General features: G+C 48.6%; 1 protein-coding gene across 1 annotated transcript; it reads left to right on the forward strand.

The window, feature by feature from the left end:
- Positions 1-15,091: 15,091 nt before the first annotated feature.
- Positions 15,092-16,103, forward strand: LOC147596731 (olfactory receptor 6E1-like). Its single transcript, XM_086769626.1, is given in 3 exon segments — positions 15,092-15,658; positions 15,661-15,751; positions 15,754-16,103. Coding segments are annotated over 3 exon segments (1,008 nt in total).
- The last annotated feature ends 8,700 nt before the right edge of the window (positions 16,104-24,803 follow it).

The following is a 24,803-nucleotide window of genomic DNA, read 5'->3' on the forward strand; positions in this document are numbered from 1 at the left end:
TGCTGAAACCAAGACAGTATTCATCCCTTATTTCATACCATCTACTTCATGCTTATATGCACACACACACAAACACGCCACCTCTATAACAAGGAAGCTCCAAAGACTGAGGGCTCCTTTTCCGGATCTATGGGACCTGGATCAAAGGGATTTTTCCGGCTCGCTGTTAGTCTTTGTTTCCATGGATGGAGGAGCGGACGGGGTAACGGGTGCTGTTGGATCTCCTTTCTGCGTGTGATTCTTTAAGGCTTCAAACATTACACGCCATGGCGGTAATAACTTTTGAGCAGCAGGGTCACCCCACGTTACACAGTCCCACAGTCTAATACCTATGGTGTTCCAGGAGCCCACCGTATATATATTACAGAGGTTTGCGTTTGATACTTGGATGGGTGAAAAGATGGGAAAATAAAATCGAAGGTGAAGCAACGGACATGATCAAGTCTGTTTGGAAGTACCTGCCAAGCATTTCTGGACCTGAGCAGCAGCGGCTGCCAAGACAAGACAAGAAAGAAACAGATGAGTGTTCTGGTTTTGCTGAGTGAGGGGGGGGGCCTAAGGTGGTAGCTTCTGTAGGAAACTGCTAGAAGCCGCTCCCCTTTGTTCAGTGGACTCGGCCGGGCCTAGGGCGGACCCGCTGCTGGCCAAGGCCGAGCCGATTGATAGCAGAATGTCCTGTGAAAACGCCTCTGCGATAACATATTTAAGAAGGGGAAAACAGAAAAAAAAAGGAAAGACGATGTGAAGCAGCTGAGCGGGGGGCAGAGAGGGGGAGGTGCGAGCCTTGTGGGCCTTGCAGGCCTCACTCTCTGGCCTCCCACAGGGCAGCCGACTGGGCCCAACTTGGCCCGGCCTGGCTGCAAGAAGTGGAGAGGAGATGAGAAGTGAATAAGATGTAAAAAGGATCCTGAGAGGCGTCTGCCAGCCTGTTGTGAGGAACGGCTGCAGACGCCAAGGTCAGTGAAGAAGGAGGGGGAGGAGTAATGCGGCTCCTGGCCAACATTCCCCTGCAGCCTGTGGTGACGACCATGGTGGAGCAGGTTGTCCCCCTGCAGCCCATGGAGGTCCATAGAGGAGCAGAGATCCACCTGCAGCCCGTGGAGGACCCCACGCCGGAGCAGGTGGAGGCCTGAAGGAGGCTGTGGCCCGTGGAGGGCCCGCTGGGACAGCTGTTCTAGAGGGACTGCACCCCGTGGAAGAGATGACCCACGCCGGAGCAGTTTCACGAAGGACTGTGGCCCGTGGGAGGGACCCCACGTTGGAGCAGGGGAGGAATGTGAGGAGTTCTTCCCCCAACCATGAAGCAGCGGCATGAAACAAGCGTGATGAACTGACCGCGACCCCCGTTCCCTCTTCCCCCCCTGTGCCGCTTGGGAGGGGAAGGAAGTAGAGGTAATGTTAAGCTTGGGAAGAGGGAGGGGTGGGGGGAGGTTATCTTGTTCCCTGTCTCATTATCCTGCTAGTTTTAGAAATAAATGAGTATTTTTCCCCAAGTCGAGTCTGTTTTGCCCGTGACGGTAACTTTAAGGATTTCTCCCCGTCCTTATCTCAAACCTCCAGCCATTTTTCCTTATATTATCTCCCCCTATTCTCTCAGAGGGTGGGGGGAGTGAGAGAGAGACTGTGTAGTCTGGTCCTGATTGGGGCTGAGCTACGACAGAACACAAGAAGCTATGTCTCTTCCCATTATTTTCTGCAAGAGTTCAAGACTTGGGCAGCTAATTGGAGAGGTTTCAGGAGTGCAGTTATGAGACATAATCATATGAACAGCTAGCAAAAAAAAAATTCTCCTTTTAAGCCTTTTTTTTTATTATGATTCCTAATGAAATAGGCTCCTGGAGGTCAGGCACTGCATGGACAAAATTCTTCCTCACCTCCCCAGCCCCTGCCTTTCTCTCATGGGCCACTGGGGTCTTGCATCACTTCTCCTTACATCAGAATTCTCCACTCAAGTCTGCAGCGGGACGTTATATTCTCCTTTGCATGAACCCCCATCTGCTTTCCTTAGAGTCCTGGCAGCACATAGGCACAGCAGAGTTTCTCTTCATCACCAACAAACAGAAGAAAACCACGGTGAAATTCAGTAAACCTTCAACCACACTGCTCAACGCTATGCTCCATTCAAGCTGCCTCCAATGAGGTTCACCATCCGCAAGCGACAGCCTCACTAGAAATGTTTTAGGCAGAGTGATAGGAAAGGGCAGATCTAAACACAATGAAGGAGTTGGCTGAAGAGATACTCTGGCTGCTGAAAGTCAAGGGCGGGCTTCTGACTCCCTGAAGCTCAGAGCAGCACCTGGGTGGCTGAGAGGGATCTGACTGAGCAAGGAGTAAGGGGAGGGTGGAACAAGAGAGGAATGGAAAGAGCACAGGTCCAGACAGGCTGCTGAGAAGATGCCTTTAGACTTGGTCAGTTTATCAAGACAAGTGGAAAGATTTGGGAGAATACATGGTATAATGGCCAGAGTCCCGGCAATGCAAATACAAGTAAAGGTCAATATTTCTTCTCCACCCATTAATATACTCCCTGGAAATTCCTATTCTCGCAAAGTGGAAAAACATCATCATTTTAGGAAAAGGATTCAATTATCTCAGCTGGTATAAAGGTACTTGTGATTTTTAAAAGTTACAAGCAGTTCGTCTTCTTTCCAGGCAGAGCTCATCTGTCTGACCAGCAACATAAAGTGCCCCTTGTAGAGGCCCCAGTGTAGCTGAGGTGTTTGCCTGGGACTGATCGCTGTCAGACAGGACAGGAGGTCTCCTACAGAAGACCAAGGTGCCTCGGACACTGATGGCAGAGGCCAGGCAGAGGGTCCCAGGGCACCTGAACTGGCACCAGGCACCTGTGTCACTGTAACTGAAGACATCTGTGTCCCTGTAGCTGCGTCCCAGATCAGTTTTGGAAATGGCTTTTCCCTCTAAAAACAGAAAAAGTTACAAAATCTCCCAAAAGACTACTATATTAAATAAAAATGAACAAAACCAAGGAGAATAAGAACACAAAGAATTTCAAAAGATGAAAAGTATATTAAAATATTTCTTCACTTTAGATCTTTTTATTTACTTAGAATCATAGAATCCTAGAATGGTTAGAGTTGGAAGGGACCTTCAAAGGTCATCTAGTCCAACCCCCCTGCAAGGAGCAGGGACATCCCTGACTAGATCAGGTTGCTCAGAGCCTCATCCAGCCTGGCCTTGAACGTTTCCAGGGATGGGGCTTCCACCACCTCTCTGGGCAACCTGGGCCAGTGTTCCACCACCCTCATTGTAAAAAATGTTTTCCTAATATCCAATCTAAATCTACCCCCATCTATTTAAAAATCATTACTCCTTGTCCTATCACAACAGGCCCTGCTGAACAGCCTCTCCCCATCTTTCTTGTAGGCCCCCTTGAGGTACTGGAAGACCGCTATCAGGTCTCCCTGGAGCCTCCTCTTCTCCAGGCTGAACAGCCCCAACTCTCTCAGCCTGTCCTCATAAGAGAGGTGCCCCAGCCCTCTCATCATCTTTGTGGCCCTCCTCTGGACCTTCTCCAACTGGTCCATGTCCTTCTTATGTTGGGGGCTCCAGAACTGGACACAGTACTCCAGGTGGGGTCTCACCAGGGCAGAGTAGAGGGGCAGAATCACCTCCCTCGACCTGCTGGCCATGCTTCTCTTGATGCAGCCCAGGACGCGGTTGGCCTTCTGGGCCACAAGGGCGCATTGCCGGCTCATGTTGAGCTTCTCATCCACCAGCACTCCCAAGTCCTTCTCCTCAGGGCTCCTCTCAATCCATTCCCCACCCAGCCTGTATTTGTGCCTGGGATTGCCATGACCCAGGTGCAGGACCTTGCACTTGGCCTGGTTGAACTTCATGAGGTTGGCACGGGCCCACCTCTCCAGCCTGTCAAGGTCCCTCTGGATGGCATCCCTCCCTTCCAGCATGTTGACGGCACCACACAACTTGGTGTCGTCGGCGAACTTGCTGAGGGTGCACTCTATCCCACTGTCCATGTCACCGACAAAGATGTTGAACATCTTCATTTTTCCATTTTTCTGTCTGAATTTCCTGAACATTTCCGTCACAATCAAGCCTGCAGCATTAGGGTACTTCAGACCTAGCTCATCTACTCTTCCTAAATTTGAACACAGTATAACCAGTCGGTCAAAAGAAGTTATTATCCTGCTGTATTTAGTATTGATACGGCCTCACCTTGAGCACTGTGTAGGTCTGGGACCCACAATTTAAGAAACATGTTAAGGTACTTGAATGCGTGCAGAGGAGGGCAACAGGGCTGGAAGGCATGTCCTATGAGGAGCAGCTGAGGACTTCAAGTATGTCTAGTTTGGAGAGAAGGAGGCTGAGGAGCGACCTCAATGCTCTTTACAGCTTCCTGAGGAGGGGGAGTGGAGAGGGAGGTGCCGATCTCTTCTCCCTGGTATCCAGTGATAGAATGTGTGGGAATGGCTCAAAGCTGCACCAAGGGAGTTTTAGACTGGGCATTAGGAAGTATTTCTTTACTGAGAGTGTGGTCAAACACTGGAACAGGCTTTCTAGAGAGGCAGTCGATGCCCCATGTCTGTCAGTGTTTAAAAGGCATGTGTTTTAAGGACAATGCCCTTAACAGCATGTTTTAACTTTTGGTCAGCCCTGAAGTGGTCAGGTAGTTGGACTAGATGATTGCTGTAGGTCCCTTCCAATTGCAAAATTCAACTCCATTCAGTTCTGTTCTGTTCCATTCTATTCTATTCTAAATTCAACTGTGGCCTACTTCACATTTATTTGGGTTTTTTTTTAACTGTTAAGGAAGCAGTAGTAGCTCATCTTGTTGCGCTTTGACATTCCTTGCAAGCTTGAATTTTTGGGGAACTTTAAGATAATCCCTATTTCTCCAGACGACATTTCTAAACTCCACCTTTGCAGCTTGTCGCTGCTTCCACCTCCTGCGTGCTGCCTTTTGGCACTGGAGCTGAGCCGTGAGGTTCCTGGTTAGCCCAGCCAGTTTCCTGAGATGAAGGGTTGTTTTCCTGAGTATGAGGAGAGACCTTTCCTGTGCTTGGAGGAAGATGTCCTTAAAGGACTCTCAGCTTTCATAGATTTTTACCTTTCAGAGCTTCCTCTACATGGGATCTCCTACTACAACAACCCTGAGCAGGCCAATGTCTGCTTCTCTGAGATCTCAAACCTGAGTTCTCTTACTCTTCTGCCTTACTTCCCGTGTGTCGTAGTTTAGCCCCACTTGGGATCTTGCAAGAGAAGAATTTTCTACCAGAGGTGACTCTGCAGCACCTTGTGCCAATCTCCAGGATGACAAGGGACCACTGAGACTGTCCCTGGGTGGCTGGGCCTGTGATCCAGCTACAGTGTGGACATCAGTGGCGTGGTTTTTCTTTATATCATCAGGTACATGGGTAGAGGACAAGTGAGAGGAGAACTGTCAGGGCTTGAGAGCATAGGGACGTGAGTGGTGACCCTGGTGTGATGTCCCTCCCAATCCTGCAGTACGCCTGTGTGTATAGTTGGGATGGATCTTGCCTGCTTGCCGTGGTACTGGTGTTCAGATGCTGCACATACCAGGCCCCTTTGGGAGGTGCTGGGGTTTCTGCCCAGCCCCCACTCCAGTGGGACATGGCTTTCCTGGAGGTCCCATGCTGTATTTGCCAGCCTCATGCAGTTGTGCTGGGCACCCCAGGGACCAGACATGGCACTAGTGACCTTTCTTATGCCATTGAGAGGAGATCCTTGAAGTAACATTGGTGCCTGCAAAAGAGAGATGTACATGTGCCTGAGTTCTGAAGTGAGCTGAGCTCTACTGAGTATAGAGGATGGGCCCTAGAGAGAGATCTGACTCCCCTTCTGGTGCACTCGTCCTTTTGGTCATCTGGAAGTCCAGCAGCTGCCATGGAAATGTGTCTACCAGATATTCGGATGCCCTAAACACTGAATGTATTCTGAGCTGACAAAGTGACCCCGTCCTCACAGCTCCACAGCTGACGCTTAGGCAGGTGCAGTTGTCCCATGTATGCTCCATCACAGCTTAGAGATGTGTACACAAGTCTTGGACCACCCCTGGCACCTCCAGTGCCTAGCAGGTGTTTGTGTGTGAGCAGCTCACTGCCACCCTCCATCCCCATGGATGACGGTGGGAGCTCAGGGAAGTGGCTGGCCTGTAGGCCCCTATTTTGTGCACAAGAGAATTCCTGCCTCCTGTGGGTCTGTGGGGTGTAGGGGGCAGAGGTGAACCCCACTCTGGTCTCTGGGCTTCTCACCAGAAAGGAGACACCTGTACAGACTCAAATCCCTGCCCTGAGTGGAGGAGAAATGACCCCTGCGTGTCACTGCCACGGTGTCCTGCCTGGCAATGGGACAGGGACAGGGGTAAAGGCAGGTGAACATTGACATCTCTCCTGGATGACAACACCATGTAAGGACAAATCTCACTTCCAAAATCAGTCTTGACAATGTTCAGAGAGGGACAGTGATTACTTCCCTCTGCATCAGCCTACACTCCCCAGGAGAGACACGGCTGCCTTCCAGGTGCTGTCAGACCTTGGAGCCCCAGGGACATCTCCAGGGAGACCAGGAGGGCAGAGAAAGTGCCACCTTGGGCTGGTCCTCTGCTGCTGAGCTGGGACGGGCTCCTGGAACAAAGGGAGCTCATAGCAAGCAGGCAGCACTGCAAAGAGACAGATCTTCTTAGGAGCAGCCCCTCTGCCAAGTGCAGCGGGGCTGAGGGCACTGCCTGCAGGCACTGAGGGGAGAGGAGCGAGGCAGAAAGGTTAAAGGCAGCCTGGGGTGAGGGGACACTGAGAGCCCACTGGAGGAGAAAACTTCACAGCCCTTAATATGTCAAGTGTCTGGCTGCAGGTCATCGAAGCTTCAGTTTCTTGAGGGATTTTGTAAAGCTGGCACCTCCCACAGCCTATGGGATCTGTAAGTACCACTCTCAGACCTTCTCTGCTGTAGAGGAGGAGGGCGTGCTCCGGAGTAGGGCTTCCCTGCTGCACTGTCAGAGGGACAGAGCAGGATGGCTGCCTTCTCCCAGGGATGGCTGCAGGGGTGTGAATGTGTGTGGGCAGGCAGGGGTGCCCAGGGCTGTCCTTCAGAGCAGGGTCCCTGTGCCCCAGGGGCTGTGTGCTGGGGCAGGGACTCTGCCTCTGCCAGGGTCAGCACTCAGCCTCCCTTTGTGAGCTCCCCATGGCGCTGGGGAAAGAAGCTGTTGGTGGAAAGAGTGACCACTATCACGGTAAGGTACTTCTACAGTCGCAAGGGGGCTGTATGGGTCAGGGCTGTTCACAGCTCCAAATCACCCGCAGGATATTTCCCAAAGCGTTTTCCAAGAATCACATCGAGGCAGAGGGTACCTGGAAAGAAAGGTGAGGGGTTGTGTCCTGCTCTATCACAACTCCACCTCTGGTCTGGGAAGGAGAAGAATTCACAGGTCCACTCTGAAACATTGCTCCCCTGCTCTCATCAGAGTCCAGCTTTGTTTAGTTGCTTTGTTTGTTTCTTTTTTAAAAAAGTAATTTGTGCATGAAGTCATCTTCTAGGCAAAAAGAAGTGAAAGCACAGGGCAGATGGGAGAATTACTAATGGACACTGTCACTATCCGGATGCTGCACTAAGACACAGAGAGTTGAGCAATTTTGCCTGGCCCATCTCAAGATTCTTCACACTTGCAGTCATAAACCCAAGGATTTCTTCCCCTAAAACAAACACTCACGAGACATGATATTGAAAAATAACCAGTACAGAAAACAGTTATTATAAACACATGCTAAGACTCTCTTCTGCACTCTCTTCAGAGCCATGAGTGGAAATACTGAACTTTTCCATTAAAACTGGATTACATCTGACATCCCTTTTGAAGATTGGAACTGTCACAAAACCAGCTCCCATGCCCTCACTACGTCAGGGCAAAGCTGCACTTCAGCAGGGCACAAGGAGAGCTCCTGCTCCTCACAGCAAACACCGACAGTACAAATCAGAGAAAGAAAAAGAATTTCAGTGGAGAGGGGTGGGGGATATTCTAGGAAAATTGGAGGGGCTTTCTTCAGAGAAGTTTGTCCTATTTTTTCCTTGTGTTTTCCTTTTTTTAAGCAGTGCTCTCACACCAAGAAACAGAAAATGTCCAATGGCAGCTCCATCAGTGAGTTCCTCCTCCTGGCATTTGCAGACACACGGGAGCTGCAGCTCTTGCACATCTGGCTCTTCCTGGGCATCGACTTGGCTGCCCTCATGGGCAATGGCCTCATCATCACTGCCATAGCCTGTGACTACTGCCTCCACACCCCCATGTACTTCTTCCTCCTCAGCCTCTTCCTCCTCGACCTGGGCTGCATCTCCACCACTGTCCCCAAAGCCATGGCCAATTCCCTCTGGAACACCAGCGACATCTCCTACCCAGGGTGTGTAGCCCAGCTCTTTTTATTTGTCTTTTTTTTCTTTCAGCAGAGTTTTATCTTCTCACTGTCATGGCCTATGACCGCTACACTGCCCATCTGCAAACCCCTGCACTATGGGACCCTCCTGGGCAGCAGAGCTTGTGTCCACATGGCAGCAGCTGCCTGGGGCAGTGGAATTCTCTATGCTCTCCTGCACACTGCCAATACAATTTCACTGCCACTCTACAAGGGAAAAACCCTTAATCAGTTCTTCTGTGAAATTCCTGAGATTCTCAAGCTCTCCTGCTCAGACTCCTACCTCAGAGAATTTCTACTTCTTGCATTTAGGAGCTACCACTTTAGGCCCCCCCTCACTAAACAAAACCAGAACAGTGTCTATATACCATTATGAAAATTTCCTTCCCTTTCATGTCGTCGAGTCTTTATAGCATGAAGGTATATTAATGTTCTTAAGACAGAGATATTTCACGTTGTATACTGGTCAGTATGCAATGCATACTACACAAAAGATAAAACAACAAAGCAAAAAATGCACCTCCCAAAAGGACCTCTCACTCCTATGGTGTGAGGAGGATTGGAGGGCTTTGTGGGGTGGATGTACTACCCATGGGGTAGGACTTGTGGGGAGGACTTGTACTACCTATAGTGAGGGTTATAAGAAGACACTTTGGTGAAAAGCAGGAGTACAGGGGGCAAGGAGTGAAAAGAAGAGAGGGTCAGGCTCAATATAGGGAGACACTTTTGCAACACGTGGACGGTGAGACATGGGAAGCCATTTCCCGGAGAGTGCGTGCTTCATCCGTCCCTGGAAGTTTCTCATATACACCTGGATAAAACCAAGAGCAACCTGGTGTGATCCTGCTTTCAGTAAGCTGTTACTCCATGAGTATTTTGACATCCTTGGACTCACCTTTAATTTACTGGTTCCTTTTCCTCCTCACAAGTTCTTCACTGTTATCATCCTCACTGCTTCCAAGACATCCAGCCTAATTGTCTTCATAGCAGCCCATACAGTTGCAACTTTTGGATCTGTGACCAAAACAGCGTTGATAATGGATCCATGTTTTAGCTGTTGCTGAATAGTGCTTGCACAGTGCCAAGAATTTTTCTGATCCTCACACTTCCCTACCTGGAGGTGGGCAAGAAGTTGGGAGGGGACACAGTCAGGACAGCTGACCCCAACTGACCACAGGGATATCCCGTACCACATGATGTCATGCTCAGCAATACAAACTGTAGGAAGAAGGAATAGAAGGACATGTGGAGTTACGGCATTTGTCTTCCCAGGTAACCATGACTTGTGATGGAATCCTGCTTCCCTGAACACCCAATGGGAAGTCGTGAATGAATTCCTTGGTTTATTTTTTTTCTGGGCACAGCTTTACCTATTCAAGTTTCCTCATCTTGACCCAGGAGGTTTTCTCACTTTGCCCTTTCTGATTCTCTCCTCATCCCCCAGGAGAGACGAGTGAGCAAGCAGCTGGATGGGGGCTAAACAGCTACGTTATGGCCATATTTCTGTTTTCACTTGAAAGAGTAACAGTACCATGCTCTACAATTTCTTCCCCTTCTTGATGATGATAAACTTAATATCTTTGCTTTTATTCCTGCCATGCATTCTTACTTGACTGGACATCTATAACGTAACAGAGTTTAGCCTCTGGCATGGAGTTTTTAGAACAGTGCTTTTCCTCTCACTGCACACTGTGTGTTATCATTTCATGGTAACATCTCTCAGACAATATTACCCTTAATTCATTTCTGCACTCTTTCATACTTATTTAAAATTTGTGTGAGAGGAGTTTATTTTGCTACCCCAAAATGTCAAAGGACAGATTCCAAACTGGTGAAAAGCACAAAGCAGGACAATTATTCCTGGGATGGACACTGGTATACCACCATTAGCTTTTGGATCTCTGAAGACCTAATTTTTCAGCAGAGTATCTGGAAGGTCTGAGATCCCTCCATCTGCCCTGTATGTCAGCACTGAAGGTGAAATTACTGCACTCAGAGGTGTTTTTTTGATTCTCTTCATAGCCTAACACATGGATCAGGAGATATTTCAGGACACCTCAAGGGGCATCATACTCCTCTGGACCAAAAAATGGAGTCTCAAATGTAATGGCATACCAATACTTGTGTTCAGGGATCTGATCAAAACACCCATCTCCATTTCTATCATCGTGGTTGAGTTTGCTCAAGTAACCCTTGAGTCGATCCACGTCCACTGCTGGTTGTTTGCCTCCACAGGAAGACAACATGGGGGAATCCCCTCAAAACAGAGGACCTCCATACTCATCCTCCCTGACAGCCTCTCCAGCAGAGCCTGTATTCATCCATTGCAGAACCCCATGTGAGCAAGCTGTCCCACCACATCTCATTTAATCCAGAACCATCACAGCTGTGTGACAAGCCCTGGGGCTCCAGCTCCTCCTGCCTGTGATCCATCTCCTCCTGGCTGTGTACATTTGGGTCGTAGCAGCTCAGCCGGGGCACCAGGGTGGAGTGCAGACTTCTCAGAGGGAAACCTGATCAGTGACCCTGACAAGCAGACCATTGTACATCAAGCTGTGCTGCGCTGCACATGCAGCCTGGCCTTCACATCTGTTCTGTGCAGAACAGCGCCTTTGGCTGCAGGACAACTTCAGCAACTCATTGTCACAGAGGAGCCTGCAGGCAGCTCCCACTCAGCACTGGCCCTTACGCCTCCCCCGTGGCCTTGCCTGTATCCGACAATGCTGGAAGATGTTCTCATGAGAACATCATTTCTGTCAGACTGCAGAGATGATGAAAAGAGTTGGTTTTTTTTGTAAGACGTTCCTACAGTAGCTTGATCAAAACAGAGGAATGTCTTCTATGGGTTGGATCTGCATGGCATGCTGCGTGTGGGTCAGAGGCCTGTTCAGTGCTTCCCTGCCTGGGTTTCTCAACATCAAAAAAGGACCTAAAGTGATCCTCATGATTCTCTCCTTATAGTATTATTGCTGAGGAACAACATTTTAAATGATACTTCACAGAATCTGACTCTCTTTTTTACTCAAATTATAATGAACCAGTGGTGAAAAACACTCTTAGCACCCTTGGATGCAGCCTCTCCTTTCCCATTGACTGGTAAGGGTGTCGTTTGAGCAAGTAACCCCTGGCTTGATCCTCATCCGCGGCTTGTTGTTCTCCTCCAGAGTCCTGCCTCAAAGAAAAACAGTCTGGGAGACCTCCATCTCCTCCCCATCCCTGAATTTACTGGTTGCTGCTCTGTACTCATTGGTGCCTCCAGCAGTGAACCCTCTCATCTACAGCATGAGGAACCAGGAGTTCAAGGAAGCAGTGTGGAAACTGATGACTGAATGTTTTCCAGATGTGGCCATTTTCAATGTATGATTCATAGTGGAACTCCTTACTGGCCCAGCCTTTATTTGGTTTTGTGGTTGTCATTCTTGCTCGGTGGGACCACATCCTATGATCAGTAATGGGCTGTGTGCCACCCTCTGCTGTCTGCAAGACCCATGAACTAGGATACCTGTCTCCAGAGGACAACTGGACCTTCCCTAGGGGAATTTCTGTCATCAACAGTAATCTCTTCAGTCTTGTCCCAGATACAGTTCTGTGACAAACCGACAAGTCCAACTGCCTGACCACTTCAGGGATATTCGAAAGATAAAGCATAGTATCAAGGACATGTTGTCCAAATGCCTCTTAAACGCTGACAGGCATGGAGCATTGACCACCTCTCTAGGATGCCTGTTCCAGTGTTTGAACACTCTCTCAGTAAAGAAATGCTTCCTCTTGTCAAGTCTGACCCTGTCCTGATGCAGCTTTGAACCATTCCCACGCGTCCTATGACAGGATCCCATGACAAGAACTCAGCATCTCCCTCTCCACTCCCCCTCCTCAGGAAGCTGTAGAGATCAATGAGGTCACTCCTCAGCCACCTTTTCTCAAGACTTGACCAGCCCAGAGTCAGCCACTCCTCATAGCACATACCTTCCAGCCCTTTCACCACTTTTGTTGATCTCTTCTCAACACATCCGAGGACCATCACATCCTTTTGAAATTATGAGGTCCAGCACTGCACAGAGTACTCAAAGGGAGTCTGCACCAATGCTTTTCCAGAAATATCAGTTCTTAGCTGGCAGTCCAGAATACCCATGCAAACCAGCAAGGCTGGAGAGGCATTTACTGTGTCTGAGGAGAAGTGGGCTGGATCAATATTTGTTTCATTTTGCTGGGTAAAAACACAGGGAAAAGTAGAATCCCTACAGAATGCATTTCTGGTTTCCCATTTCAAGGAGGAAGAGGAAGCCTAAGAAAAGAGAAGGAAAGGTTGACAAGGTAACAAGGTGAATTTGGCCAAGCACAATGTTGGTTACCCTTGTCACACCTTCAATAGATTGGGTACAGAAATGGATCCTCACAGCCATACCATAACAAGTATATTTTTTTCCTGAAGGCATCTTCAGTCACTCAAGAGTTGAAAATTCCCCTTTTCACACTGCTGCTGGTGATTTATCCACTGGATATCATGGGGAATGCAGTCACCATTGCTGTGGTTTGGCTCCACCACTAGTACCACACCCCCACGTACCCCTTGCTCAGCACCTTGTCCTTCTTGGATATTTAGTTCACTGTCATCATTCCCCCTAACATGTTTCTTAGTCTCATGTTGGAGATTAAAGTGTCTTTGCAGCTGCTTAAAAGTGCCTGATCTTCTCTGCTGCCTTCTCTGACTTTCTTTCAGTTGCTGCAGGGCCATTTGCAACCCCTCATGCTGCTCTGTCCTTACAAACTCTTGGATGTGCTCCAGGGTCATCTTTAGCTGCTGGGGAATGGCATCTCTGTCCATGCTCAGCCCCACCATCTTGTATGCCATTAGACCCTCTGTACCCAATGTAGAGACTGCTTCATCTGCAGGATCATCCCCTTGCTGAGAGCAGCCCGCATGGGCACCAGCTACTATGAAACATGAACGTTGCTCTCTCTTCTCCGTTGTGTTGCTGAGCTCCTTCACGCTGACTGCTGTGGTTTGTGCCGACATTATATGCACCATGCTAAGGATAACCTCTGTGCAAAGACACAATAAGGCCGCCTTCACCTGGATATCCTTCACCTGCACATCCTGTATTTCTTCACTCACTATCGCACAGGCTAGCTGCAGGTTTGATGATGCCAGGCCTTAGGAGAAGCTGCTTTGTCATAAGCTGTCTGCAAATTTGCAGATTCCTCTAGGAAAGTGCATTCAGGAGAAGAATAACTTTAGGTAATGTAGGTGTCACCCAACAGACTAAGAAGATACAATCTTATGAGCATTTGAAATGGAAACTGGGACTGTCACCTCTGATTCATTGGTTCACTGCGCTCATACTGCTGTAGGTGACTGAGTTTGAGATCTTGCTCAAATCAGCCATTTGGGACCTAAGACCAGCCTGAGTCCCAAGCTGAAACGTCACCTCAAACATGGAGCACTGCCCTATACTGAACTTCCCATTTTACTCCTTCTGCAAGTGCTACCCATCCTGCCCTGGGATAGAGCCTGAGGGGACAACACAGTCTGAAGCTTTGTTTCACTGCTTCAAACCCACCATCTTCTCTCCTCCCTCTCCTCCTCTTGCATGTTGAATCATCCTATTATTGGAGTCATCTACTCTGCTCCTTCCTATGTCTAAAAAGAAATTTAAAGATTAAGGGAAAACATCAGCCTTTATTGCATGTATGTTTCTTGTGCTTCCTTCTGTTAGATGTGTCTTTTGAATTTAAAAACAAACAATAATCAGAGATTGGAGACTTGACTGGTGAGTTTCATCTACTTCCCTGCAGGTGCCTGCGAGGACTTGTTTTCCCAAGGCTCCCTCTATTGTCAATAGAGACAAGAGAAAACGCCAGAGGCTGGGTCCTCCCAACCTATAACTGGCATGGAAAAGAAAGGTTACAAATCTCTTCCAGACACTCTTCTCTTGCTCTGCATTGAGGTCAGGACATTTGATAGGAATAGCAACGCGCAAGTGTTTGGAAACAACTGCATTTCGGTGCAGACAAATGTCAGATCGAACTGTGTGACAGACTGAGTGGAACCACAGCAAATTTCACTCATTCTTTAGAATACTAAAGAAGACAAGATATACTTGGTCCCTGTTCTGTCCTCTCTCCCTTTTTTTTTTGAAGTAACAGGGAGCAAGAAGTTGTGGAAGAAAGCAGGGGATTACAAAAGAGATACTTGATCTTACTTATTTTGAAATCAAGAGATTCTCAGGGATTCTAAGTCCAAAAAGGCAAGTACTGAAAAGTAGAAAGAATACCTTCCAATATATAGATTTGATTTGATTTGATTTGATTTGTTTTGATTTGATTTGATTTAATTTGATGGTTTACCATTTGTTCAATAGAAGAATTTGGCACATAAGTGCGATAGATATTTGCCATAGCAAATTTTGAATAACCCAGGAATGTGGTGAAATAGTTAACAGCCACTTTGAAATCCTCTGTTCTGGAGAAAGAATCCTTTGTGAGTGTTTGAAAAAGGTAGAAAGAAAACAGCACATTCTCTGAGGACTCTAACTGAAGTGTAAACCAGAAAAATGAGGGTGTGAGAAAGGCTTGAAGGACTGTCTCTGTCTGTGTTATATAGGGAGACAGCAAGAAAGGAAAGAAGCAGAAAAAGAAGGATAGAACTTTTCATCCAGATTGTGAAAGCATCACACTTGTTTATTGCCATGTTCCTGTCCCAGCAGGATGAACTGAAATTCAGCATGGGACCAGAAAACAGAACTGCAGTTCCTGAGTTCATCCTGGAGGGTTTCTCAGGGCTTGATCAAAGACTGCAACTATTTCTGTCTCTGCTCCTTCTGCTCATATACCTGACAACAGTGATGGGGAACACAACTATCATTTTCCTCGTGTGTGTGGATCCCCACCTGCAAACCCCCATGTACTCTTTCATCAGCACTCTCTCCTTCTTGGAAATCTGGTTTACATCCTCCACAAGTGTCAAATTGTTGATGATCCTGGGTTCTGGCAGGAGAACAATCTCACTAAGTAGTTGCTTTGCCCAGTCCTATTTCTATTTTGCCCTGGGCTGTACAGAGTTTGTCCTACTTGTTGTCATGTCCTTTGACCACTATGTCGCCATCTGCCAGCCTTTGCCTTATGCTGCCATCATGAAGCCTCAGCTCTGCATTCACCTGGTTCTTGCTGCTTGGGTCATAGGTATCACGCCTGTGAGTTACCACCCGGTCCTCCTCTCCAAGCTGACTTTCTGTGGCTCAAACCAGATCCACCATTTTTTTTTTGTGACAACTCCCCCTTATTCAAATTGTCCTGCTCTGACGCCAGCCTGCTTTGGAAAATAGACTCTGTTCTAATATCATTTGTCATAAGGGTTACTTATGTTTTATTCCGTCATTTTACATGGGCATCCTTTTCTGTGTTCTACACCTGCCAGCAGCCTCTGGGAGGACAAAAGCTTTTACTACATGTTCTTCCCATCTCACCACCTTGGCCATTGTATACGGCAGCTGTATTGCTCTCTACGTGTGTCCTTCCAAAGATGTTTCCTTGGAGACAAACACAGTTGTAGCTTTGCTGAATGCTGTCTTGTATCCATTCTTAAACCCATTCATCTACAGTCTTAGAAACAAGGCTGTGAGACTGGCCCTGAAGGAAGCCATTGCCTGTGCAACAACACAGCAGAGGATTTATTATGGGATGTTTAGGGGAGGATGCTGACCAGTGCAGTCTGCCCTGTCTTTTCATTAAATTTAATTTCTAACTCTTTCCTCTGTGAGGGAATCTCTCTTCTGGGTGAACGTGTGAGCACAGGGGTGTGAGTGCAGCAACTGGAGCAGGACCAGGGGATCACTAGTATGTCATTAGTGCCAGCAACTGAGAGTCTGGAGTGTGTGACATTAAGAAATTAACTATGTTTGTCTGTGTGTGACTGGACTAGTCTGCATCAGGATCTGGAATGGGGCTACAGCCTTGGGGGCTCATATTTCCAGATGCCTGTCTCTGGGGAGGCTGGTATCCAGGGGCAGCTACTGAGGTGACTGAGTGCCCGAGTCCAGCTGCTGGAAGAATCCTCCCTGTACAGGTATATAGAATAGGATAGAATAGAATAGATCAGATTAGGTTAGATTAGATTAGATTAGATTAGGTTAGGTTAGGTTAGATTACTTCAATTGGAAGGGACCTAAAACGATCATCTAGTCGAAATGCCTGACCAGTTCAGGGCTGACCAAGAGATAAAGCCTGTTATTAAGGGCATTGTCCAAATGCCTCTCAAACACTGATGGGCACAGGGTGTCGACCACCGCTCTAGGAGGCCTGTTCCAGTGTTTGACTAGCCTCTTGTTAATGAAATGCTTGCTAATTTCATCTTTGTACCTCCCCTGACACAGCTTTGAACCATTCCCTCACATCCTATCATAGGTTAATGAGACAAGAGCTCAGCACCTCCCTCTCCACTCCCCCTCCTCAGGAAGCTGTAGACAGCAATGAGGTCGCTCCTCAGCCTCTTTTTCCCCAAACTAGACAAGCACCGAGTCCTCAGCCACTCCTCATAGGACACGCCTTCCAGCCCTTTCACCACTTTTGTTGACCTCCTCTGCATGCATCCAAGGACCTTCACATCCTTCTTAAATTATGGGGCCCAGCCCTGCACACAGCACCCAACGTGAGGCGGCACCAATGTTGAATACAGCGGGATAGTCACCTCTTTAGACTGGCTGGCCATACTGTGTTTGATGCACCCCAGGATGCAATTTGCCTTCTTGGCTGCCAGGGCACACTGCTGACTCACATCGAGCCTGCTGTCAGCCAGCACCCCCAGATCCCTTTCTGCAGGGCTTGTGCCCAGCCACTCCTCTCCCAGTGGCCTTGCATTATTGCCGGCTCTCTTGCCAGCTAACCTACCCCGCATGCACCGGAGCCCCGCCCCGGGGAAAGCAGGGCATCACACGGATACCGTCAAGCCAAGCCTTCAATTTAATGCTGCGGAACACAGGGTTAAATACCCGTACACCCGCTATGAATGGGAACGCACCCGCCCCCTGCGCCCATGAATCTATCCGTGCCCGCCACACACCTGCCCCTGCACCCATGGACTTATCCGTGCCCACCACGTACGTGGACACACCTGCCCCCTGCGCCCATGGACCTATCTGCACCTAGCGCGCAAATCACTGCGGACTGCCCCTCCTGCATACATGCAGCCCTGTTAACGTTACCCCACACATTATTTCATCCCAGGTACAGAATCTGGCATTTGTTCTTGTTAAACATGGTGAGAGTTGCCTCCTCTAGGTCATGGATACAGGTGTTAAACTGCACAGGGCTCGGGAGAGTTTCCTATGCTGCCCCAAAATGTCCCACTGTGTCTCAGTGGCCCACAGGAAGAGTCTGGACCCTTCAGCATTGCTCTCTCAGCCTGATCATCCAACTGCTGTTTTACCCATCTGTTCGTCTACCCATCCAGACTGTACTGTCCTTACTTGGATACAAGACTATCATAGTATCATAGCATCATAGAATGGTTAGGGTTGGAAGGGACCTTCAAAGGTCATCTAGTCCAACCCCCCTGCAAGGAGCAGGGACATCTCCAACCAGATCAGGTTGCTCAGAGCCTCATCCAACCTGGCCTAGAATGTTTCCAGGGATGGGGCATCCACCACCTCTCTGGGCAACCTGTTCCAGTGCTCTACTACCCTCATTGTAAAAAAAAGTTTCCTAATATCTAATCTGAATCTACCTCGTTCTATTTTAACACCATTACCCCTTGTCCTATTGCAACAGGCCCTGCTGAATAGGTACTCCCTCTCTTTCCTTTAGGCCCCCTTTAGATTTTGGAAGGCCGATATGAGGTGTCCCCGGAGCCTTCTCTACTCCAGGCTAAACAGCCCCAAGTTTCTCAGCCTGTCCTCATAGGAGAGGTGCTCCAGCCTTCTGATTGTCTTCGTGGCCCTCTTCTGGACTTGTTGCAACAGACCCATGACCTTCTCATGTTGGGAGCTCCAGAACTGGATGCAGTCCTGCAGGTGGGGTCTCACCAGGGCAGAGCAGAGGGGCAAAATCACCTCCCTCAACTAGCAGGTGACACTCCTTTTGATGCAGCCCAGGATGCGGATGGCTTTCTGGGTGGCAAGCACGCATTGTCGGCTCATGTTGAGCTTCTCATGTACCAGCACTCCCAAGTCCTTCTCCTCAGGGCTGCTCTCCATCCATTCTCCACCTAGCCTAGATATTACATGCCTGGGATTGCCACAACCCAGGTGCAGGACCTTGCACTTGGCCTGGTTGAACTTCATGAGATTTGCACAGGCCCACCTCTGCAGCCTGTCAAGGTCCCTCTGGACGGCATCCCTCCCCTCCAGCGTGTCGACAGAACCACACAGCTTGGTAATGTTGGCAAATTTGCTGAGGGTGCACTCTATCCCACTGTTCATGTTGCCGACAAAAACGTTAAACAGGGCTGGATGCAACACTGACTCTTGAGGAATGCTGCTTGTCACCAGTCTCCACCTGGGCATTGAGCCATTGACCACAACTCTCTGAGTGCAGCCATCCACGCAATTCCTTATCCTATTCCTTATCCTTATAGTGAGGGAGACCATGTCAAAAATCTTGCTGACGTTAAGGTGAACATCATCCAGTCTTCTCCCCTCATGCACAAATGTCGTTACTTCATTGTGAAGGCAGTCAGATTGCTGAGGCATGCTTTATCCTTGGTAAGTCCATGCTGACTGTATTTGGACACATTTTTCTCTCCTAGGTGCCCAGAAATGTCACCCAAGAGATATCAGTGGCTTACTCCTCACCACTGTGAGCTTGTACAGCCTGTGCTTCCCTGAGTTGCACTTTTGGCTTCTTTCAGAGAAGGATGCAATATTTGCTTGTCCTCACTCACAAGACACCTCTACCAATGCCATGACCTTTCAAAAGGGATATTCCACTAAAATATCTTCCTGTGATTTCATTACCACTACTCTGCCTTTTGTACACTATATTTAATTTCTCTCATCTTTCATATATTGTCACCTGTCCATGATGCTGCTATAGAGCCCTGGGCCTCCACTTCACCAGGCTAAAGAAGCCCAGGTTTCTCAGCCTCTCCACAAAGGCCCCAAACCTCATCCTGGCAGATCTCCTCTGGACCCTCTCCAGTTCCTCCTCATTCCTTCAGAACAGAGAGTCACACATGCAGATACGCTAGTCCAGATGTGGTCACAGCAAAGCTGAGTGAAAGTAGATGATAACTCACTGTTTGGGTGCCCACAGTCCTCCTAATGCAGCCCCATGTGCAGTTGGTCTGATTCACAGTGAGCATGCATCACTGGCTCATATGGCATCCCTCTTAATGTCCAGTCCCTTCTCTTCAGAGTCACTCCTCAGCTGTTCAGGCCTCAGTCTTCCCTTGGATATGGAGTTATTTTGCGCCCCCAGTAAAGGACTGCCCACTTCTCCTTGTAAAACTACAGGAGTTTTCTATTTGCTAAATCCCAGTTTTCCAAGATCCCCTAGGAATGAAGCTCTGTTGGGCCAGCTGTTAATACATGCGTGCAGATAGCTCACCCTGACATGTGGTGCATCTCACAAGAGAACAGCATGAGGAACTGCAGGGCACTACAGATGATAAAAGGAAACACGTGTTCAATCGAATTGCTCAGCAAGGTACACATTCAGGTGTTGACAATCTCAGAAATGCAAAACAAAGGGACAAAGGAAGCCAAAGTATGGCCAAGGAGGAAAGGGTAACAAGAGATGGGCTGTGTGCATGGGAGGATACAAGTGGAAGAAATTGTGAGGGTGAATAACAGGGAAAAGGAAAAGTGAACAAAGGGAATGATTCAGGCTGTTTGGAGGTTCCTGCCAAGTAGCCATGCATTTGTTCCACAAGGCCATGATTGGAACAAGAAAGCCATAGGTCATAGACTCATAGAACGGTTTGGATTGGAAGGGACCTTCAAAGGTCATCTAGTCCAACCCCCCTGCAAGGAGCAGGGACATCTCCAACCAGATCAGGTTGCTCAGAGCCCCGTCCAACCTGGCGTTGAATGCTCCCAGGGATGGAGCAACCACCACCTCTCTGGGTAACCTGTTCCAGTGTTCCACCACGTCATTGTTAAAATTTTTTTCTTTATGTCCAGTCTGAAACTACCTCCCTCTATTTAAAAAACATTATCCCTTGTACCATTACAACAGGCCCTACTAAAGAGTTTCTCCCCATCGTCTGAGTCCCCTTTAGGTACTGGAAGACCACTATAAGGCCTCTGGGGAACCTTCTGTTTTGCATGCAGAAAATCCCAACTTTCTTAGTCTGTCCTCATAGGAGAGGTGCTCCAGCCCTCTGATCATCTTCGTGGTCTCGACTCATGATGGGTCGACAAACAGATGTGAACTCACCAACTGGACGTTGAGGCTGAGAGAGCAGTGGTGAAGGGGTCACACTCTACCTGGAAAACACTGGGACATACTGGGGCATTGTGGGGCAGCACAGGGGACTCTCCTGAGCCCTGCACAGTTTAATGCCTATAGCCATGGCCAGGAGGAGGCAACTATCACCACATTTGTCACTAACACTAAATTGGGAGGACCATTGTCATTCCTTTGGGATGCCATTCAGGGGAAATCTGACAGGCAGGAGGACTGTCCTGTCAGGAACTTCATGGGATAGAAGAAGGACAAATGTCAGCTCCTGCTCCTTGCCTAGACTGACAGCTGGAAGTGGAAGGGGCTGAGGAATGCCCAACATCACCAAAAGACTGAGGGAAATGATTGTCTCCCTCTAATTGCTCCTCAGACCACCAGTACACTACTGTGTCAATTTTTGAGCCTCCACTGGGGAAGGGCAGGAGGGAGTGAGTGGCTGTGTGGCTGCTGGGCTATTGGCCAGAGATAAACCATCACAGCAAAGAAGAGAGAACAGGGAGAAGAGGTCAGAGGAGAGCTGCCAAGATGCTCAGGAGCTGGAGCACTTTCCTGGGAGAAGAAACTGAGGGAAATGTCCTTGTTCAGGCTGGAGAAGAGAAGGCCCCAGGAATGTCACAGCAGCCTGCTAGTCACTGCAGGGATGTTTTCAGGAAGATGGAGCCAGTCTTGTCACCGTGGTGTTTGCCAGGAGGATAATAGACAATAGTCATCTTTTGAAATCAGGAATGTTCAGGCCAGAGATAAGGAAAATCTATTTCTCCTTGAGGGCATACAAGCATTGGAGCAGGTTTCCCAGAGATCTTGTCCCATCTCTGACCTTGGGTGCTTTCGGTCCCCCTGGATAAAGCCTTAAGCAATGTGGTCTGACTCCATAGCTGATCGTGCTGTGACCAGGAGGTTGGACCAAAGACCTCCTGAAGTCCCAGTCAGGAGAGTGGAAACCCAAACGATGCTTTGGTTCCTTCCCCTCTGGGTCTGCCCTTGATGACAGTAGGGAAAGCTCTCAGGTTCCCCACAACCATGGAAGTCAGTCAGGTGTCAGTAGAGTCAGACCAGCTGCAGCTTTCTTCTCCTGCTCCAGGCAGTGTTGCTCAGCTGCCAGCCTTCTTGACAGGTGTCCCCAAATAGATCTGATCCTTTCTTTCCTTTCCCCTTTCATTCCCTTTTGACTCTTCTCCCACCTCTCGAGTCATGCTCTTTAGCCATCCTTTTCCCCTCCTATCCAAAAAGCCAACTCCTTTTCAGCATTTGCCCATTAGCCATGTGTTTGCTCACTTTGTACCCTCCTTTGATGTTTCTGAGATTATTACCATGGTGCTTTCTACCTTGCATGGCCACTCCATTGCATTTCTACTCTTTTCCTCTCTGTAGTATCCTGCATCTACCGGTCTAATTTACAGACTCATTAGAGGTGCCACCACTCAGGATGACCATTGGCACACAAACTTTAAAAGCTGGACTGCTGGAGGTTTTGTCCAGAGGGACCTTAACAAACCTGGGGATATGGCCAGCAGAAACCTGAAGGTTAAGAAGGAAAAGCTGCAGAAAAACTCTATGCAGCAGCATGGGCAGGGACCTGCCCAGCTATAGGAATGCTCTGAGGAGAAGTTTCTGGATGCTACAGGAGCCAGTGGGTTTCACCTTTCCAAAAGGAAAGTGAAGATACTGGAGAGGGTCCGGAGGAGGTCTGCCTGTGGGAAGTGAGAGGACTAAAGCAGAAGCTGTGAGGAGAATCTGAGGGAACTGGGCCTCTCTAGCCTGCTGAATTGGAATAACAGGGAATAACCTAATAGGAAGCTACAGCTCACTACAGAGGTGAGAGAGTAAAGCTCTCTTTTGCAGAGGCCCATACTATGACAGAGGGATCAGCCTCAAACTGCCTCTTGGGAGCGTTTGGTACAGTCTTAGGGAGAATAAAATGGACCAGGAGGAGCATTGTTGTGATCTCCATCTTTCAAGTTCTTCATGTTTCAACTTCACAAAGTCACAGCCAGTCTGCAGGCTGGACTAGAGACCCCCAGCAGTCTCTTCTTCACAAACCCTTTCATGAGAATGTGCTTTGCAACATGGCTTAAAAGAACATGTTTCGAGGGATGTTTCCATGTCCCTGGAAACATTCAAGGCCAGATTGAATGAGGTTCTGAGCAACCTGATCTGGTTGGAGATGTCCCTGCTCCTCTCAGTGGGGTTGGACTAGATGGCTTTTAAAGTTCCCTTCCAACCTTAACGATTCTATGATTCTAAGAGACTAAGCTGGTGATGAGGGTCTCTACTTTGCAGGAGAAGGGAGCTCAGGAGGTCTCGAGTCTAAGGCCCAGCTCTTAACAGGGCCACATCTGAGGTCAGACCAGGCTGTTCAGTAACAGCGAGAGTTTAGACATGAACCAAGCATCTAAGGCACCATTGCAGAGATGGAGATGAGGCATTTGATCAGCTCCCTGAACACAGCTATTGGTACGCCATGCCTCCTGAGATTGCCGGGAACATCCACCTTCTTGTCCAGAGGACTGTGATTCTTCGGCATGTTTTCCGCCATCTCTCTAAACTATGGCATGCCTTAGGATGTAACAGAATGGAAAGAAAGCCTCCTACTTGGGTACTATCAACTTAATAGCTAAAAGTGAGGGTGGGGGAGGGATCTCAGAGTTTCCAGGTTCCTGTGAAAGATTTAAGGCCTCCAAGAAATGAGCTTGGAGTTTTGAACTAACATAACCTTTAGATCATTTCACATGTGATGGTTCTGCTCACCATATTCAATTATTGGCACCCAGACACCTGACCTGCTTTTCCTTTCTCTCCTCCCAAAATCCAACCAAGGAATTGGGAAGAAAGGAAGCAGAAAGTTCCTAGGCCTCCATGACTCAGCTGGGATCTGGCACCTCCAAGTGGTCCAAGTTCCAGTGGTCCTCCAAGACCATGGTGTCATTCCATTGTACATCCCATAAAGAATCGAGCTGAGAAGTGAAGAGTCTGCAAGTCTGAATTAACAAGGTCCATGCCAGGCAAGGCTATGTGTATGGCTGCATCTGGAGACCACTACACCTACAGCATAGATCAAGCTGGGGGTGAAACAGGCTTGGGCTTCAATGGTCTCCCAGGCCCATGCACAGACTTGTGGGTGCACACCCCAGGTTTGGCTGGTCAGGATCATGAAGGCCTATAGATGCTCTCAGGGTCCTGACACTGCCCCCAGGATCCCACTGCCAGTGTCCTCATGAGGCCAAGTTCTCATTCCCTGATGTCCAGGGCCGGTGCTCTGCTTCTCTCCTTCCCTTTGTCCCTGTGCACCTGGGAGAAAACAATTTCGTGGTCACTAAAGCCAAAGTGGACACTGCTGTTCACAAACCTCACAAGCTCTGCCTCTTTTGGGAGTACCAGGTCCAGGGGAGCAGAAGACTGGGTGATTCATTTGGCAGCCGTGCTAAGAAATGTTCCAGAAGCACCACAAGAAACCTCCTGGACTGTTTGCATCCTGCTGTCTCACTTGGCCAGTGAATATCGGGGAGACTGAGTCCCCCATATGAGCCAGGGTCTGTGATCCACTGATTTCCTCACGTCATTTAAAAGGCATCGTTCATTCCTCACCCTGACCCTGTGAACTGTAAGTCTGTCCTGGACCTGGCTTGGATGGAGTTAATTCCTTCACAGCAGTGCACAGGGTGCTGTGCTTTGGATTTGTAACTAACCCAGCACTGATAACACACCAGCATTTTGGCTGTTACTGAACAGTCCTTGCAGAGCACAAAAGCTTCCACTTTCTCACACTCTGACCCCACAGCAAGAAACTGGCAGGGGCACAGCTTGGAAAGCTGACCCGAAGTGACCAAAGGGATATTCCATTCCATATGATGTCATGCTCCGCAAAAACCTCAAGGAAAGACAGAGGAATGGTCATGGTCACTGTGATCTCAAGTAATCGACACTTGTGATGAAGCCCTGCTTTTCTGAAAATAGCTGAATGTCCGCCTGTTGATGGAAAGCATTGAATGAATTCCTTATTTT

This window comes from Chlamydotis macqueenii, chromosome W, assembly GCF_036417535.1.
Source record: "Chlamydotis macqueenii isolate bChlMac1 chromosome W, bChlMac1.mat, whole genome shotgun sequence".
Taxonomy (NCBI): domain Eukaryota; kingdom Metazoa; phylum Chordata; class Aves; order Otidiformes; family Otididae; genus Chlamydotis; species Chlamydotis macqueenii.